General features: G+C 55.2%; 1 protein-coding gene across 6 annotated transcripts in view; it reads left to right on the forward strand.

Annotated features, from left to right (window-relative positions):
• The window catches only part of Arap1 (ArfGAP with RhoGAP domain, ankyrin repeat and PH domain 1), a 59,721-nt gene that overhangs the window by 24,486 nt on the left and 20,308 nt on the right, over nt 1-14,927 (forward strand). For 4 of the 6 annotated variants that reach the window (XM_075971616.1, XM_075971619.1, XM_075971618.1 and 1 more), the window contains exons 4-11: nt 8,133-8,284; nt 8,779-8,843; nt 9,358-9,482; nt 9,598-9,747; nt 9,983-10,052; nt 10,279-10,399; nt 10,961-11,163; nt 12,780-12,886. In XM_075971616.1, the coding sequence (XP_075827731.1) occupies nt 8,133-8,284; nt 8,779-8,843; nt 9,358-9,482; nt 9,598-9,747; nt 9,983-10,052; nt 10,279-10,399; nt 10,961-11,163; nt 12,780-12,886 (993 nt within the window). Of the gene's footprint in view, nt 1-2,211; nt 2,656-8,132; nt 8,285-8,778; nt 8,844-9,357; nt 9,483-9,597; nt 9,748-9,982; nt 10,053-10,278; nt 10,400-10,960; nt 11,164-12,779; nt 12,887-14,927 lie in introns of those variants that run through there. The other 2 variants (XM_075971620.1, XM_075971621.1) reach the window with 1 other exon arrangement.

Genomic DNA, 14,927 nt, shown 5'->3' on the forward strand with positions numbered 1-14,927 from the left:
CCATGGTGCAAGCAAATCGGGTTCTTGCCCTCTGTCCTTGGGGCCTGATGACCTATCTGAACTGGCCTTATGTGGTTCTCCTGAAACTTTTTTTTAATATGTATTTATTATGTATACAATATTCTGTATGCGTGTATGCCTGCAGGCCGGAAGAAGGCACCAGACCCCATTACAGATGGTTGTGAGCCACCATGTGGTTGCTGGGAATTGAACTCAGGCAATGCTCTTAACCACTGAGCCATCTCTCCAGCCCCCAGTTCTCCTGAAATTTATATCTGTTCAGAGAACCTGCAGGGTAGAATAAAAATCATATCCACAGCCCAGGGCTCCAAGATACAACATATGGGGAAGTGAGGGCCCCTGTGTAAAACATCTGGGCCCTCAGCAGGCACGGGGTCGGGGATCATAGAATGGTGTAGTACTGGCAAGGAACCCATGTGCATCCTCCATGGTTTTTTGCTTTGTTTTGGTTTTTGTTTTTCTATATTTTAGAGATGGAACTCGGGGCCATGCACACGCTAGGCAAGTGCCCCACACTGACCCATATCATCTCCAGCCCCATTTCTTGTACTGCGAATCATCCAGATGTTACTCACAGTGCAAACACACCATGAATGCTGTGCGGATGACTATCAGACTGGATTGGGTAGAGAATAGGGACAGGGAAAATCTACATGTATTCAGATGGGTTTGCTTCACATGATTTCTTCTGCAGTTTATTGAATCCATGGCTGAGGAACCATAGGTTGATCCCCACAGTGGGGGCCATTCCTTACAGCAGAGTGGTGCCCCAGGCGCCCTGTGCTCTGGGGATGTAACCTTAGGAGTCATGGGCATCGGCAGCCCTCAGCTCATGGGTGTACAAAGTCTTTAGGTTTTTAAAAAACGTTATTTTATGTGTGTGGGTGTTTTGCCTGTCCTCCTGTTGGTACCCCACATGTATAGGTGTACGTAGGCACATCTGGCCTGTCTGTGTACTTACAGATTTGTGTTGGACCTGTAGGTAGCCCTGCTTGATTCTAACAGGTGCAGGGGTGCAGGGATCTGGTGTGTGAGCTCCTCAGGTCTGAGGATACACATAATGTCATACGTGTACCCATGGACACTGCTGCTATGGTGCTGCAGTGCTGGGTTGCGTTGTTAATAGGGTGCAGATGCTGTTTGGGTGAGTGAATTGGCACATTTGTTGTTTGTGGACTGTCGAGTGTGAGTCACTGTGCACATATGTGTGTGCATATGCTGCCAAGCCTGAGCCTGTTAGAATGTCAGCCTCCAGAACCCTGGGATCTTTGTCCGTTTCCTTCACTGTTGAATTCTCAGCCTCTGGCAGGGCCCTTTGGAGGTGAAAGGTCAGTGCTGCCAGGAGCTTTCGTGTACACTGCAGGCACTGAGCTGGGATGCCTGGAGGTGAAGTGAGCAGGGCTCAGCCCAGACTGGCCACTCCGATCCTTCTCCTCAACCCCTGTTATCACACCCTTTGTGTGATAACACCCCGCCTTTAGAGGGGCTGGTGGGAAGTAAGAAGCTGATAGGGCCCAAGGCCACAGACGAGGGTGTGAGAGCAAACCAGAAAACAAGCAAGGGTAGGACTCCCTCCTTTCTGCCTGGCTGGTGAAGCCCCCACTTCACCTCTGCATATGGTCATGGGGTCTGGGCCCAAAGACACCCAGCCCTGGAGGGGCACCAGCATTCAGACCCTGCCTCCTGGCTCTGACCCTGTCCACTCAAACTTACTTCTCTGGATCCCAGAGGAATCATTTCTGGTCGAGGGTCCCAGAGTCCTTGACTCCACACAGCCCCTTCCAGCTCTGTGGCTGTCGGCTTCCTCCTCTGGCACTTGGAAGCCTTGAGATATTTGTGGGAAAGGAAGTGTTTGCTCAGAGTCGACAGCTACCTGCTGGAGTCATACTCTGAAAGGTTTCCTTTCTGTACTTTGACTGCCTTGCAGCTCAGCCAATCCTTGGCTTTCGTGGAGGCTGATCACCTGTTGCTGGGGCAGAAACTGTTCCCTTCCGAGAGCCTATTTTGCAGTCTCTTTGGGAGTCCTTCAGCGGGTGGGGATTGTAAGGGCTAACCAGAATCAGGGCTTCCTGGATGTCCACCCTGTGAAGTCTCAGGGGACCAACAGACACGGGGCTACTTGTCCTGTTTTAGTTTGGGTGGTAACTGGTGTGGCTTGAGGGGCGGGGAGGAAGTCTCTGCCCCAGGGGATTATGGGTGGCTTTTCTCTTTAGTGTTTTCAGGAAGTGTGTTGGCCCAGGCTGAAGGGGGCTGGGGATAGGAGAGACGGAGAGCAGGAAGCAAAGACTAGGACTGGAGACACACACACACACACACACACACACACACACACACACACACGCACGCACGCGCACGTGCACACACAGTCTCTCAACAGTTTTATGATTATATTCAGAAACACACATACACTTAGAAAAGTGATTTATTTACACAATTCAGAGACACCACTTATAGGTGTGCGAGAACACCTGGGCTCATCTCCTCCAAGGGAGCAGGGCACAGACACAGTTGGTGATAGGGACTCCAGCCGCAAGACCGGCCCAAGCCCACAGACACAGGCCACCTTGGCAGGTTCTGGCCCACCTGGCTGGAGTCCCAGGAATTCTTAGGCCCAGGATTCAGCAGGCCTCTGAGGTAAGTGAGGGGCAGCCCTGGCTAGGACGGTGGGCAGGTGGGAGGCCTGGGAGGACAAGAGCCCCTCTTTGTCTGCCTGTCACTTTTTGAGCTGCTTTTCCAGGGTTCTCTGTTGCCCCTTGACTCAGGATTTTCTTCTACCTTCTCCACAGCTCCAGTTGTTTTACTGCCCTTTTCTAACTTTCCCTCCTTCTTGTTTCTGGGTTTTCCAGGTTGTTGTCTGCCCATCAGCCTCTCCTAGATCCACTGGGGACCCCAGTACCTGTTTTCTGGTCCTTTGTCAGACTGCTACACCAACTGGTGTGTGTGTGTGTGTGTGTGTGTGTGTGTGTGTGTGTGTGTGTGTGTGTGTGTCTAAGGGGAGTCTCAGCTCTCTGAGCCTTTGGTACCCACCCATTCTATTCTGTCATTAATTTCCAGTTCCCTGCACCATCAAGAAATTTGCATGTGGAGATTTAGGTTAGCTTGTTGCTGTGTGTCTAAACCCCTTGCCCCCAGCCCAAGGTGACAGGGACCTACCTGCAGTGGGCTGGCTCTTCCGTTGTGTGGTCCACCCCCCTGCTTGCCAGGGCTGTTATGATGAGTATGAGGTTGACCTCTTCTCCTTCCAGTTACGAGGAATCCCTAATGAACCCAGCACCCCTCGGGTCACTAGGGGCACAGAATGGCCTCTACTTTGGACTGGGTACCAGAAGTGGTGGGGAGGGTTCTGTCTGAAAGCTCACCAAGGGCTGAACTGTTCTTGTCCCCAGGGAGAAAGTAGGTCCAGATCCAGGAGGCTCACAGACAGATAGATGCTACCCGCCTCCTGTCTGCCACAGCAGGACTGGTCTCTGGGGCAGCTCAGCAGGGTCAGGCAGTGGAGTGGTGTGGAGGAGGAAAGTTTGGGGGATGCTCCTGGAGGGAGCAGTGTGTTTTAAGCACAAGAGAGTTGATGGTTTGTGGTCATTCCATGTAGAAAGCTCCAGCAGAAGCCTAGCCCATAGTGGTACTTAGCAAGGGGCAGTGGGGCCTTGGTCGTGTGCTGACTTCTAATTGGGTGCTATTGAAGGCTGCATGGGGGCTGCAGCCTTTCCAGAGCAGCATGCGGGCAGGGGCGTTGCTCAGTGCGGCCCCTTTGTGCTCTGTCCTGGCAAAGGGAGCTGTGGTGGCCTGGGCAGAGGTGAGGAGAACAGAGTAGGGCTGTGCAGCAGCAGCGCTAAGGTGAAGGAGGAAGGACAGAAGCCCAATGAAGGAAGCAAGGAGCAGGACCAGGGCCCAGCTGCTGAGGAGGAAGTGCACTGGAAGGGGACACACTGGGGCTGGCCTCCTTTTGCAGCTGTGCTGGTGAGAGTCCCTGAAGTGGCGTGGGTCCCTTTAAGGCCTGTGTAACATTTTAGAAGGATGGTTCTGACTCTGGGATGGAATGCAGCCTGGGTCTTTGTCCTCTGAGGTCTCTCAGTGAACCAAACACTGAAGGACATAGCCATGCAGGATGATCAGAAGTATGAGGTGGCTTGGAAAGGTGTCTCAGCGGCTAAAAGCACTGACTCCCGTCCAGAGGACTTGGTTCAATTCCTAGGGCCTACATGGTAGCTCACAAACCATTTGAAACGTCAGTTCCAGGGGGTCTGGTGCCTTTTCTGATATCTGTGGGCATCTGCATGCATACAGTGCACTTGTATACACACTTAAACATAAATTTAAATAAGTAAATCTTAAAAATAAAGAAATACTATGGCGTGTGGAGAGCCCTGAGGGAGCCCCTAAGATGCCTGAGGCATGAGGGATTGGAAGATGTGGGTGTAAGCCTTTTAAGAAAGTGGGAGTTTAGCTAGACAGGGACAGATGTTCGAGGTGAAAGGAGCGCTTGTGTAAAGGCTTTGAAGTGTATGTTTATAGACCGCAGCTCGGGATTGTAGAGATGGCCCAGAAGTTAAGAGTGAAGACCCGTTCACAGTTCCCACATTGGTGGTCACAACCACCTGTGACTCCAGCTCCGGAGTGTCCGCTCGCACAAACATGCACATGCATACAATTAAAGGTAAATAAGTAAATATTTATAGACTTCAGATTAGCTTTTTATAGAGGGCTGGAGAGTGACTTAGTCCAAAGTCCGTTGACATTTAGGCTGCCCCTTTCGGCCGTCCTCCTGCCCTCAGAGTGAGCCTTGGTTTCTCTGGCTGGAGGCGGATATAGACGGAAGAACTGAGAGGGGAGCACAGGGCGCTCGGGGAGAAGGCTATAATGCAGCTCATGGCCTAGTTTGTGGGGCTGAGACTCCTTTGGCTACAGCCCAAGTAAGAGACTGTGCCGTAATGTGAGAACAGCGTGGGTAAGCTTACAGGCTAGCCAGAGTTGGGGAAACTGAGGCTCAGAGGTCATGACTGAGCTCTGGGACTCAAACCCAGATTTGTCTGCCTCCAAACTGGAGCGGGCACAATTCTCAGTGTGCCCAGACAGACTCCGTCCACACCTACTGCCCTCTGTAGAGCCACACCGCCAGTGTCGGGGTCACTCGATCTTCCCCAGTCCCCAGTTCTGGGCACAACATCCCATGATATTTCCTGTGATCTGTAAGGTCAGACTTCTTGGGCTCAGGAGCCAGGCTGAGGTGGGTCCCCCCGTCCCAGGTACCCAGTCTCATTGTGAATGGCATAAACAATAGAACTGCACCTTGGCCAGAGAAAAGCCCGAGGGACAGCAAAGCAAGGTGCAGCCCCGCTAGGGCCTATGGGCTGCATTTTGAGGTGCAGAGGGTGTTCCCTGGGTTGGGAGTTGGGGTAGAGGTCAAAGGAAAAGGAACAGGGTGAGCAGAGGCCTGCTGTGGCCTCAGCCCAGCCCAGAGCAACACTGGACTGCAGAACAGCCTGGGACTATTTGGGAGGAGCAGACACCCAGGGGCTGCTCCAGGGGTGCTCCCCCAGGCTCAGTTCTCGGTAGGGGATAGTACTCCCCTCCCCTGGGGATTTCCCATAAGCCGTGCCTTTCTGGCCTTACTTCTCCTTTCCTGGTCCTGACTCAGCAGTGCTGGATGCCCTGTGCCAGGCAGACTGGTTCTCGTGGAGGTTTCTTGTTGCAGGTGTTAGGAGAGGCCCCATTGTCGCCCCTCCTGGGACAGATGGTAAAGACAGAGGGCACCTGCAGGTGGTGAGCCTCAGGACAGGCTCCAGAACATCATGGAGGAAGACAAGGCCAGGAGGGTTTGTGAGGAGGAGGAGCCAGGCCCACTTAGGCTTGTTGGGCCATGGAGAGCAGGAATTCCCACTTCCCCACAGTTCACACTCTGCTCTCAGCTGGCCTCTGAGCGTGGCCTCCACAGCCCCTTCTTCCTGCTCTGGCAGCAGCTGTGTGCTGGGTCGATTTGTACATCCAGAAGTCTGATGGCACTGATCCCTGGGGCCAGGCACCAGGCCAAGCTGCCGGGCATGTTTGCGTTCAGATGTTTAGTCATTATTTAAGGGTTCATTTGCTTCCCTTGCCTCCAGAACGGCCGGTCCTGCTGTTTACCGCCCACTATCTAGCTCTTGCCGCCCACTCAGCTCTGGGGATCATGAGTCCGATGTTTCCCTTCTGTAAGGAGCCTCAGGGTCAGCTTGGGGAGACAGCCTGGTGCAGTGCCCATAAGGGACATCATACTCTCAGTACCAGCTCCCTCGGTAGCAGTTCCCAGAGAGGTGGACAGGGTATAGAGAACAGCTTGCTAACAGGGGTCACTCCACAGTCCACACAGCTGTGTAGCAGCCATTCTTTGTGACCCTTGCAATTGACAGCTCAGAGATGAGAGACCAAGAGAACTAGGGTGGGCAGGTGACTCCCAGGGAGCCAGCATAGCTTAGAAAGCTCTTCTTCCAAGGGGCTCGTGTGTCTTTTGGGGGCCCCACAAGTGCGGGTGTTCTTAGCTGCAGGTCACCACACTTAGGTAGAGTTTGCTGCCGATTTCTCCTGGTATGCCTGCAGTTTCTGTTCAGGCCACTGTTGCCAACACAGTGCTATGTGGGTAACTGGGCTGCTGGGCCACCTCATGCAAGTCATGACTCCACAGGGAAGTCACACCCCCGCCGCTGTCTGCATGGTTGTGTGGAAACACTGCATTCTAAGAAGCATGTAGAGTCAGTCGAGCTGGGATTCTGTTAGCTTGGACGCTAACACATCATTGGCAGGAGGGATAGACTTTGAAGAATATTATTTGGAATGATTTTATGTACAAGGGAGAACAACAGGGTTGGGAAAACAAAAAGGTGACCGGGGAGAAGTGGCACAGAGTCAGGGAGCAGCGTGGGGGACAATGGTCATATCCTCCCAGACCTCTGCCTTTACACAGTCACATGCTGCTACCCACTGCTGGGAACACTGGAGAACAGATCAGGCCGAAAGTCATCCGGGTTTAGGAGGAAGCTGCTCACTCCAATGCCCCTTCTTAGCCCTTGGCAGATGTGGACAGAGACAGCTGATTGTGCCAGGGCCACCTGGACTTGGCTGCCAGCCATTGTAACTGCTGGGCACCGGGGATCCTGTGTGTTGATGTGACCGGCTCTTTTAGTGCTTGTCCTCCCTCTACCTGTGAAAACGGCTCCCACTTCACAGAAAAGGGAATCCAGACTCCGAGTGGTTAGACACTTAGACCCGGAAAAAACAAAAATGAAGACACCAAGGTGGGGTTCAAACCCGTGTGTCGGATGACAGAACCCTTCAGGAGACATGCATCTCCAGGCTAGGAGAACAGGACAGCCATGGCGGGAAAGCACAGGGTATCTGAGCAGGCCCTGGAAGAGGGGCAGCAGAGAAGGAAGCACCCAGGGAAGAGCTCTTGTGGGATCTGAGTTCACTGGGAAATAGTGCTTTTCTGAGTGTCTACATAAAAAGGCGAAACTTGGCCCAGAGACCAGAACTGGGGCCTCAGGCCTTCTGAGACTGGCCTGGGTCTGCAGTCCTGGGATTGGCACCTGTTTCTTTGCCAGCAAATGCTCTGGACCTCCTTGCTACATGGCGTGGAGGTCCCGTGGGAACATGGCTAACAGCTGGGGCACTGGGGCAGGGTGACCAGTGCATCTGGGTCCGAGAGATGCTACCTCTCGATGAGCGTGATTGGGGCTGTGTGGGGCTGTGCGGGGCTGCGTGTGAGGCTGTGCGGGGCTGTGTGAGGCTGTGTGAGGCTGTGTGTGGGGCTGTGTGTGGGGCTGTGTGTGGGGCTGTGTGTGGGGCTGTGTGTGGGGCTGTGTGGGGCTGTGTGTGGGGCTGTGTGTGGCTGTGTGTGAGGCTGTGTGTGGCTGTGTGTGAGGCTGTGTGTGGCTGTGCGGGGCTGTGTGAGGCTGTGTGGGGCTGTGTGGGGGCTGTGTGGGGGCTGTGTGGGGGCTGTGTGGGGCTGTGTGAGGCTGTGTGAGGCTGTGCGGGGCTGTGTGGGGCTGGTTGGAGTCTGGGTGGGGAAGGTGGACAGGGGTCAGTGGATCAGAGCCCTGGCTGCTGCACACTACCACCCATCTTTGTTCTCTTCTCAGCCTTCCCTCTAAGGAGGAGTTACTGCTGCCACCAGTGCCACCCCATCCCCAGCCAGAGGAGACCCTGCCCACGCTCCTGCCTGCCTTTCCCCAGGGGCCTCCCTGTCCTCCCGAGATTCCTCCCAAACCTCCTCGCCTACTCCCTGAGTTTGGTGAGTGCCACAGGACAGCTGGGCTCTGGGTGGCCTCCGGGGCTCAGTCCTGGAGAGCATGCTCCCTCTCTGCCCGGTGGCCAGCAGTCCCCTGGGGAGGCCCAAATAGCATGGTCCCTCTCCACCCTGTCTTCTGCTTGCAAAGTATGAGCAAGGCTGACCCTTGGGGTGGTGAAGTTCCCGGTCCGAGTGCTGCTGGAGGGGAGGCTGCCACCCCTGGCTTGTCTTCATTCTTGTTGCCTTGTAGGCCTTGTTTGGACAGTCCCCACTCCTGACTCCAGAGTTTGCTGCCTGGTCAGCCTCCTGTGGTGGCCCTTCCTTCCCTTCAGTATAAATAGCACTTCCTGTCCCCTGTGCCTGTCTTTTGAAAGTCAGGCCTGGGTAGGGGTGGGAGTCTCCCAGTCTAGGAGTGGCCTTTGTAAAACCAAGCTCTAGTGCCCCTTAGAGGAGGTCAGGTTCCTGGCTTCTGAGCCCCCCTCAACCCCTTTTACCAGACGACTCTGACTATGACGATGTCCCAGAGGAGGGGCCCAGGGCCCCAGCCAGCGTAATGACCAAGGTAGGCAGGGCAAGTGGTTGGGGTTGCACTGATGGCTGGTCTTGTGGAGGGAGGGAGGGCTGACAGCTCATTGGTCTTAGAGACCCTAGGATCTCCTCCCCTAGCAGAGAGGCCACTCCCCCCCCCAAAATTTACGGTCTCACCATATAGGAGTCCACCCCAGAACCTCATCCTGGGGTCTGCAGCTTCTGTTCCAGGCTTGGGCTGCTGTGGCTGGGTGTGTGTGGTTTGCTGCTGTTTGTGTTCCTTTTTTGTGTTCTCATGTCCCCTCTCTCTAACTCTGGGCTCTCTAGCTCCGTGTCCTAGGTCAGTGTTTGCTGCCAGTCCTGACCCTGTCCCCTGTTCTCTGTGTGGTCTTGGCCACCGTGGGGGAAGGGTGCAGAAACAGAAGGAAACAGAAGTAAAAGTGCTGAGTTGTGGGCTGAGGATGGAGTAGACTGGTGTGGCAGTCAAGGGGTGTGATTGGGGATGAGGGGAAAATGTGACACTGAGTGGTTGATCCTCGGGGGGCCAGGAGGAGCCCTTGCCTAGCCGAGTCCCGCGGGCTGTGAGGGTGGCTAGTCTGCTGAGCGAGGGAGAGGAGCTGTCTGGGGACGATGCCGAAGATGAGGATGACCATCACTATGAGGGTATCCCCAAGTGAGTATCCTCCCATTCGGCTGCCCTCTTTCCCAGAACCCCTTAGCCTGCCCACCTGCTGTGCTGTAGCCTCAGGGAGCCCCAGCCTCGCTGCCCTTCCCTTCTCTTGTCCTAGTGGCGGGTGGCCCACCAGTGGCCTGAACCACCCCTTACTCAGCCTGACCCCTGACTTCCCACCACACCTCATGGATGAGCTGCCTGGGGGCTCCACCCCCATCACACCGGTCATCAAGGCTGGCTGGCTGGACAAGAACCCACCACAGGGGTGAGTGAGGCCCGCCTGCACCTTCTCGTGTCTGCGTGGAGGCAAGGCATGCCCCAGGATATTGGTACCATGAGTCCAAAGTCAGAGGGGTCCAAGATTGAGAAATTTTCCTTCCGCAGCACATTAGCCATTGGTGACCAATGGATGATCTGGTGCTAGGAAAGGGGGCCTGGGTATAATGGTGGGACTTGCTCCTCATTCCACTCTTTGCTGACTGGTGCCTCTGCCTGTCCAGGTCTTATATCTACCAGAAGCGATGGGTGAGACTGGATGCTGACTACCTGCGATACTTCGACAGTAACAAGGTGAGGCTACCGCTGGCCTCGCTTGACCCTTGCTCCTGCCCAGGCCTAGGCTGAACCCTGGTATTTCTTCAGGCCTAGTCCTTAGCTGACCCTCAGTGGGGTCCTGGTGTGTGGACTGGCTGAAGGCAGGGATCGCTGCAGAAGATAGGCTTATAGCCGTCATTTCAGTGGAGTTGAGCAGGGGCCATAGAGTTCCCACTCTGAATGCAGCTCTTCTCTCCCCCAGGACGCCTACTCTAAGCGCTTTGTCCCTGTAGCCCGCATCTGCCGAGTAGCTGCTATTGGAGACCAGAAGTTTGAAGTGATCACCAGCAATCGAACCTTTGCCTTCCGGGCAGAGAGTGATGGTGGGAGTTTAGGAGTGTCTCTGTGTGTGTTTGTGTGTGTCTGTGTGCATGTGTGTCTGTATGTGTGGTGGAAGTTTAGGAGTGTATTTGTGTGTGCGCATGTGGGGCGGAGTTTAGGAGTATATGTGAGTGTCTGTATGTGCATGTGTGTGCATCTGTATGTGCTTGTGTGTCTGTGTGGGGAGTTTAGGAATGTATGTGTGTGTCTGTATATGCGTGTGTGTCTGTGCATGTGTGTCTGTGTGTAGGACTGGAAATTTGGTCACGTTGTGGAGAGTGGGAAGGGAACAATGTATGTCTGCTCCCTAACACACAGACCCAGGGAGGCATTGTCCCTGTGTGGTTTGGGGGAGGAGAAGGAAGGAGGAGCTCCTTCCCTGACACGCCCCAGCAGCACAGAGTACACATGAGCATGCGCAGAGATACAGGCTCTCACAGTTGTGGAAGCCAGACAAAGTGACAGACCAAACCAGGGGGCTGCCTAGTGAGGTGATCTTTGAGGAGCCTATAGCCAGGGGTCCCTGTCAACTGAATTGAAGTGTCGTTTTCACCCTTTTGCAGTGGAGCGGAATGAGTGGATGCAGGCCTTGCAGCAGGCAGTGGCCGAGCAGCGAGCCTGTGTTCGGCTCTCCAGTGCTTCTGTGCTGGGAGTTCGAGGCTCTGAGCAGCCGGACCGCACTGGCAGCCTGGAGCTACGAGGCTTTAAGAATAAGCTTTATGTGGCTGTGGTTGGGGACAAAGTACAACTCTATAAGAACCTAGAGGTACAAAGGACTCTTACCAGGCCACTGGGCTCCCCTGACCACAGTCCCCTTCCCTGCCCCTCTCCTGTTTACCTGGTCCCTCCCTGGTCTTGCTAGAGCCCAAGTTCAGTACTTTCCCATCCAGCCTTTCCTGCACTGGGCCTGCATGCCCTTCTTCCCTCCTGTCTATCTGTGCCTCATCTCCATCCAGCTCCTGAGATCAACCTCCCACCCTCCCCATTCAGCTCCTGAGCCCCACCCTTCCACCCTCCCCACTCAGCTCCTGAGCCCCACCCTCCCACCCTCCCCACTCAGCTCCTGAGCCCCACCCTCCCACCCTCCCCACTCAGCTCCTGAGCCCCACCCTCCCACCCTCCCCACTCAGCTCCTGAGCCCCACCCTCCCACCCTCCCCACTCAGCTCCTGAGCCCCACCCTCCCACCCTCCCCACTCAGCTCCTGAGATCTACCCTCCCACCCTCCCCACTCAGCTCCTGAGATCCACCCTCCCACCCTCCCCACTCAGCTCCTGAGCCCCACCCTCCCACCCTCCCCACTCAGCTCCTGAGATCCACCCTCCCACCCTCCCCACTCAGCTCCTGAGCCCCACCCTCCCACCCTCCTCACTCAGCTCCTGAGCCCCACCCTCCCACCCTCCCCACTCAGCTCCTGAGCCCCACCCTCCCACCCTCCCCACTCAGCTCCTGAGCCCCACCCTCCCACCCTCCCCACTCAGCTCCTGAGATCCACCCTCCCACCCTCCCCACTCAGCTCCTGAGATCCACCCTCCCACCCTCCCCACTCAGCTCCTGAGCTCCACCCTCCCACCCTCCCCACTCAGCTCCTGAGCCCCACCCTCCCACCCTCCCCACTCAGCTCCTGAGATCCACCCTCCCACCCTCCCCACTCAGCTCCTGAGCCCCACCCTCCCACCCTCCTCACTCAGCTCCTGAGCCCCACCCTCCCACCCTCCCCACTCAGCTCCTGAGATCCACCCTCCCACCCTCCCCACTCAGCTCCTGAGCCCTACCCTCCCACCCTCCCCACTCAGCTCCTGAGCCCCACCCTCCCACCCTCCCCACTCAGCTCCTGAGATCCACCCTCCCACCCTCCCCATTCAGCTCCTGAGCCCCACCCTCCCCACTCAGCTCCTGAGCTCCACCACTCACCCCAGTTGTTATAATCCAGGCTTCCATCCCTGCTCAGATTCCTTCCTCCTTCCTAGTCTCTTTCTAGTCCCTAGGACCCACCTTCCCCAACTCCTTCCTAGTCTCTGTCTGGTCCCTAGGACCCACCTTCCCCAACTCCTTCCTAGTCTCTGTCTGGTCCCTAGGACCCACCTTCCCCAACTCCTTCCTAGTCTCTGTCTGGTCCCTAGGACCCACCTTCCCCAACTCCTTCCTAGTCTCTGTCTGGTCCCTAGGACCCACCTTCCCCAACTCCTTCCTAGTCTCTGTCTGGTCCCTAGGACCCACCTTCCCCAACTCCTTCCTAGTCTCTGTCTGGTCCCTAGGACCCACCTTCCCCAACTCCTTCCTAGTCTCTGTCTGGTCCCTAGGACCCACCTTCCCCAACTCCCTGTGCTGCACCTTCAGCCCTGCTCAGCCTTGCCTTCCTCCCTTCGCACCCGTCCATCAGGAGTTCCATCTGGGCATTGGCATCACCTTCATCGACATGAATGTGGGCAACGTGAAGGAAGTAGACCGGCGCAGCTTTGACCTCACTACCCCCTACCGCATCTTCAGGTGATTCCCGCCCCCTGCAGCCCCATGGAGCAGGTCTGCTCTGCTCACCCACATGCCTTAGTCTGTCAACTTCTTCACTCACCTTTGTCTGGCCACACTGTTCCCCCACCCTGCTACGCTCTCCCTGGGTGTTGCTTTGCGGTGCCATCCGGACGTCCCCAACCCTGAACCTGTGGGCTCTCCAACAGAACCTACTTATGCTCAAAGTTTGAGCGCCTGTTGCCTGCTGGGACACCTCCTCCCTCACGGCCCTTCTCTGCCTTTCCTAGTCTGTCGCTGTCACCGCTTTTGCTCTCTCCTTTGGCTGTCTCCTCTCTGTGCCTGTCACCATCCTGGCCAAAGCCTGGCAGGCCCTCTGGTCTTGTCTTCATTGTTCTTTGATTGTTGGTCTTAGTGGCTTTGCTCTGTCCATAGTGACAGCAGGTAGTGACCCTTGACCTCAAGGGCTAGGTTGGTGTCTGTCTGTTTCTTACATTTGCATTATCCTGTGTCATCGGCCTGTAATTCTTCGCCATTATCCTTACGACCACAACAGCTGCAGCCGGCCACTGTGCTCCCCTGGTTACTGTCACCGGCACCCATCTCAATGAGGCTGCCACCACTTGGGCCTGCAGGACTTGGTATGCTGGAATGAGAATGCTGGTGGCTTCCCTCGAGCCCTGGCAGCCTTTGAGTTTCTCTACTGGCTGTTGTGGTGGAGGCTTCTCTCCCAAAGAGGAGCTCTGTTGTAAGGGGGAGGGCCGCTTGTTCATCTCGGCCGCCTGACTAGCTTAGCCCAGAAATAACCACACAGAAATTGTATTAATTAAATTACTGCTTGGCCCATTATCTCTAGCCTCTTATTGGCTCTCACATCTTGATTTAACCCATTTCTATTAATCTGTATATCGCCATGTGGCAGTGGCTTACTGGGAAAGATCCTAACCAGTGTCCGTCTCAGGCAGAGGATCCATGGTTTCTCTCTGACTCTGCTTTCTTCCACCCAGAATTCAGTTCTGTTTTCCCCGCCTACCTAAGTTCTGCCCCCATCAGGCTAAGGCAGTTTCTTTATTCATTAACCAATACAAGCAACACATAGAAAGAAGGACCTCCCACACCCGACCTCGTGACCACTACCCCTCCAGCATCCAGGCCTTCCTTGACTGTGCCAACAGGCTGTGAGAGGTGTGGACTGTGGCTTGCCGTTGGTGGTGACAGCCGCAGCAGATAAATACCAGAGGGAGGTTTTGTTTTGTTTTGTTGTTTGTTTTTCAAGGCAGGGTTTCTCTGTGTAGCCTTGGCTGTCCTGAAACTAGCTCTGTAGACCAGGCTGGCCTCGAACCCAGAGATCTGCTTGTCTGTGCCTCTTGAGTGCTGGGATTAAAGCATGTGCTAGCACCACCATCCAGCTCCAGAGGGAGCTTTTGCCAGAAGGAAGACAGTTTTGCATCTGCTCTCCAGTTAGAGCTTTCTACTTTGAAGAGCAGGAGGCTTTGGCAGACAGAGCTGCAGGGACCCATGTGTCAGACCAATGGAGTTTTCTTTTTCTTTTCTTTTCTTTTCCTTCCTTCCTGCCTGCCTGCCTTCCTTCCTTCCTTTCTTTTCTTCTTTTTCTTTTTCCTCTTCCTCTTTCTCCTCCTCCTCCTTTTTTTCTTTGAGACAGGGTCTCTCTGCATAGCCCTGGCTGTCCTGAAATGGACTATGTAGGCCAAACTGGCCTTTAACTCACAGAGATCCACCTGCCTCTGCCCCTGGTGGAACTAAAGGTGTGTGCCACCATTCTGGACCCCCAGTGGAGTTCTTTCTGGCTGAAGGTGGAGGTGGTATGCATACACCTCTGTGTTTTGTCTGGACTGGTGCTCTGCTGCTGAGGGCTCCTTGCGCCTGCTCTGCCTATCTCAGGCCTGTTCCACTCAACTCCTATCATCTTCTCTGCTAGTTTGCCCTCCTGCCCTCTCTGCCCTAAACGTCTGCCCCCTTTATCACCTGGCCTAGCCCTCCTTTTCTCTCTCTGTTTCTTCTGGATTCCCCTTTATTTCTCGTTTTCTTTGTCCTCACTTTT

Source organism: Microtus pennsylvanicus, chromosome 5, assembly GCF_037038515.1.
Source record: "Microtus pennsylvanicus isolate mMicPen1 chromosome 5, mMicPen1.hap1, whole genome shotgun sequence".
Taxonomy (NCBI): Eukaryota; Metazoa; Chordata; class Mammalia; order Rodentia; family Cricetidae; genus Microtus; species Microtus pennsylvanicus.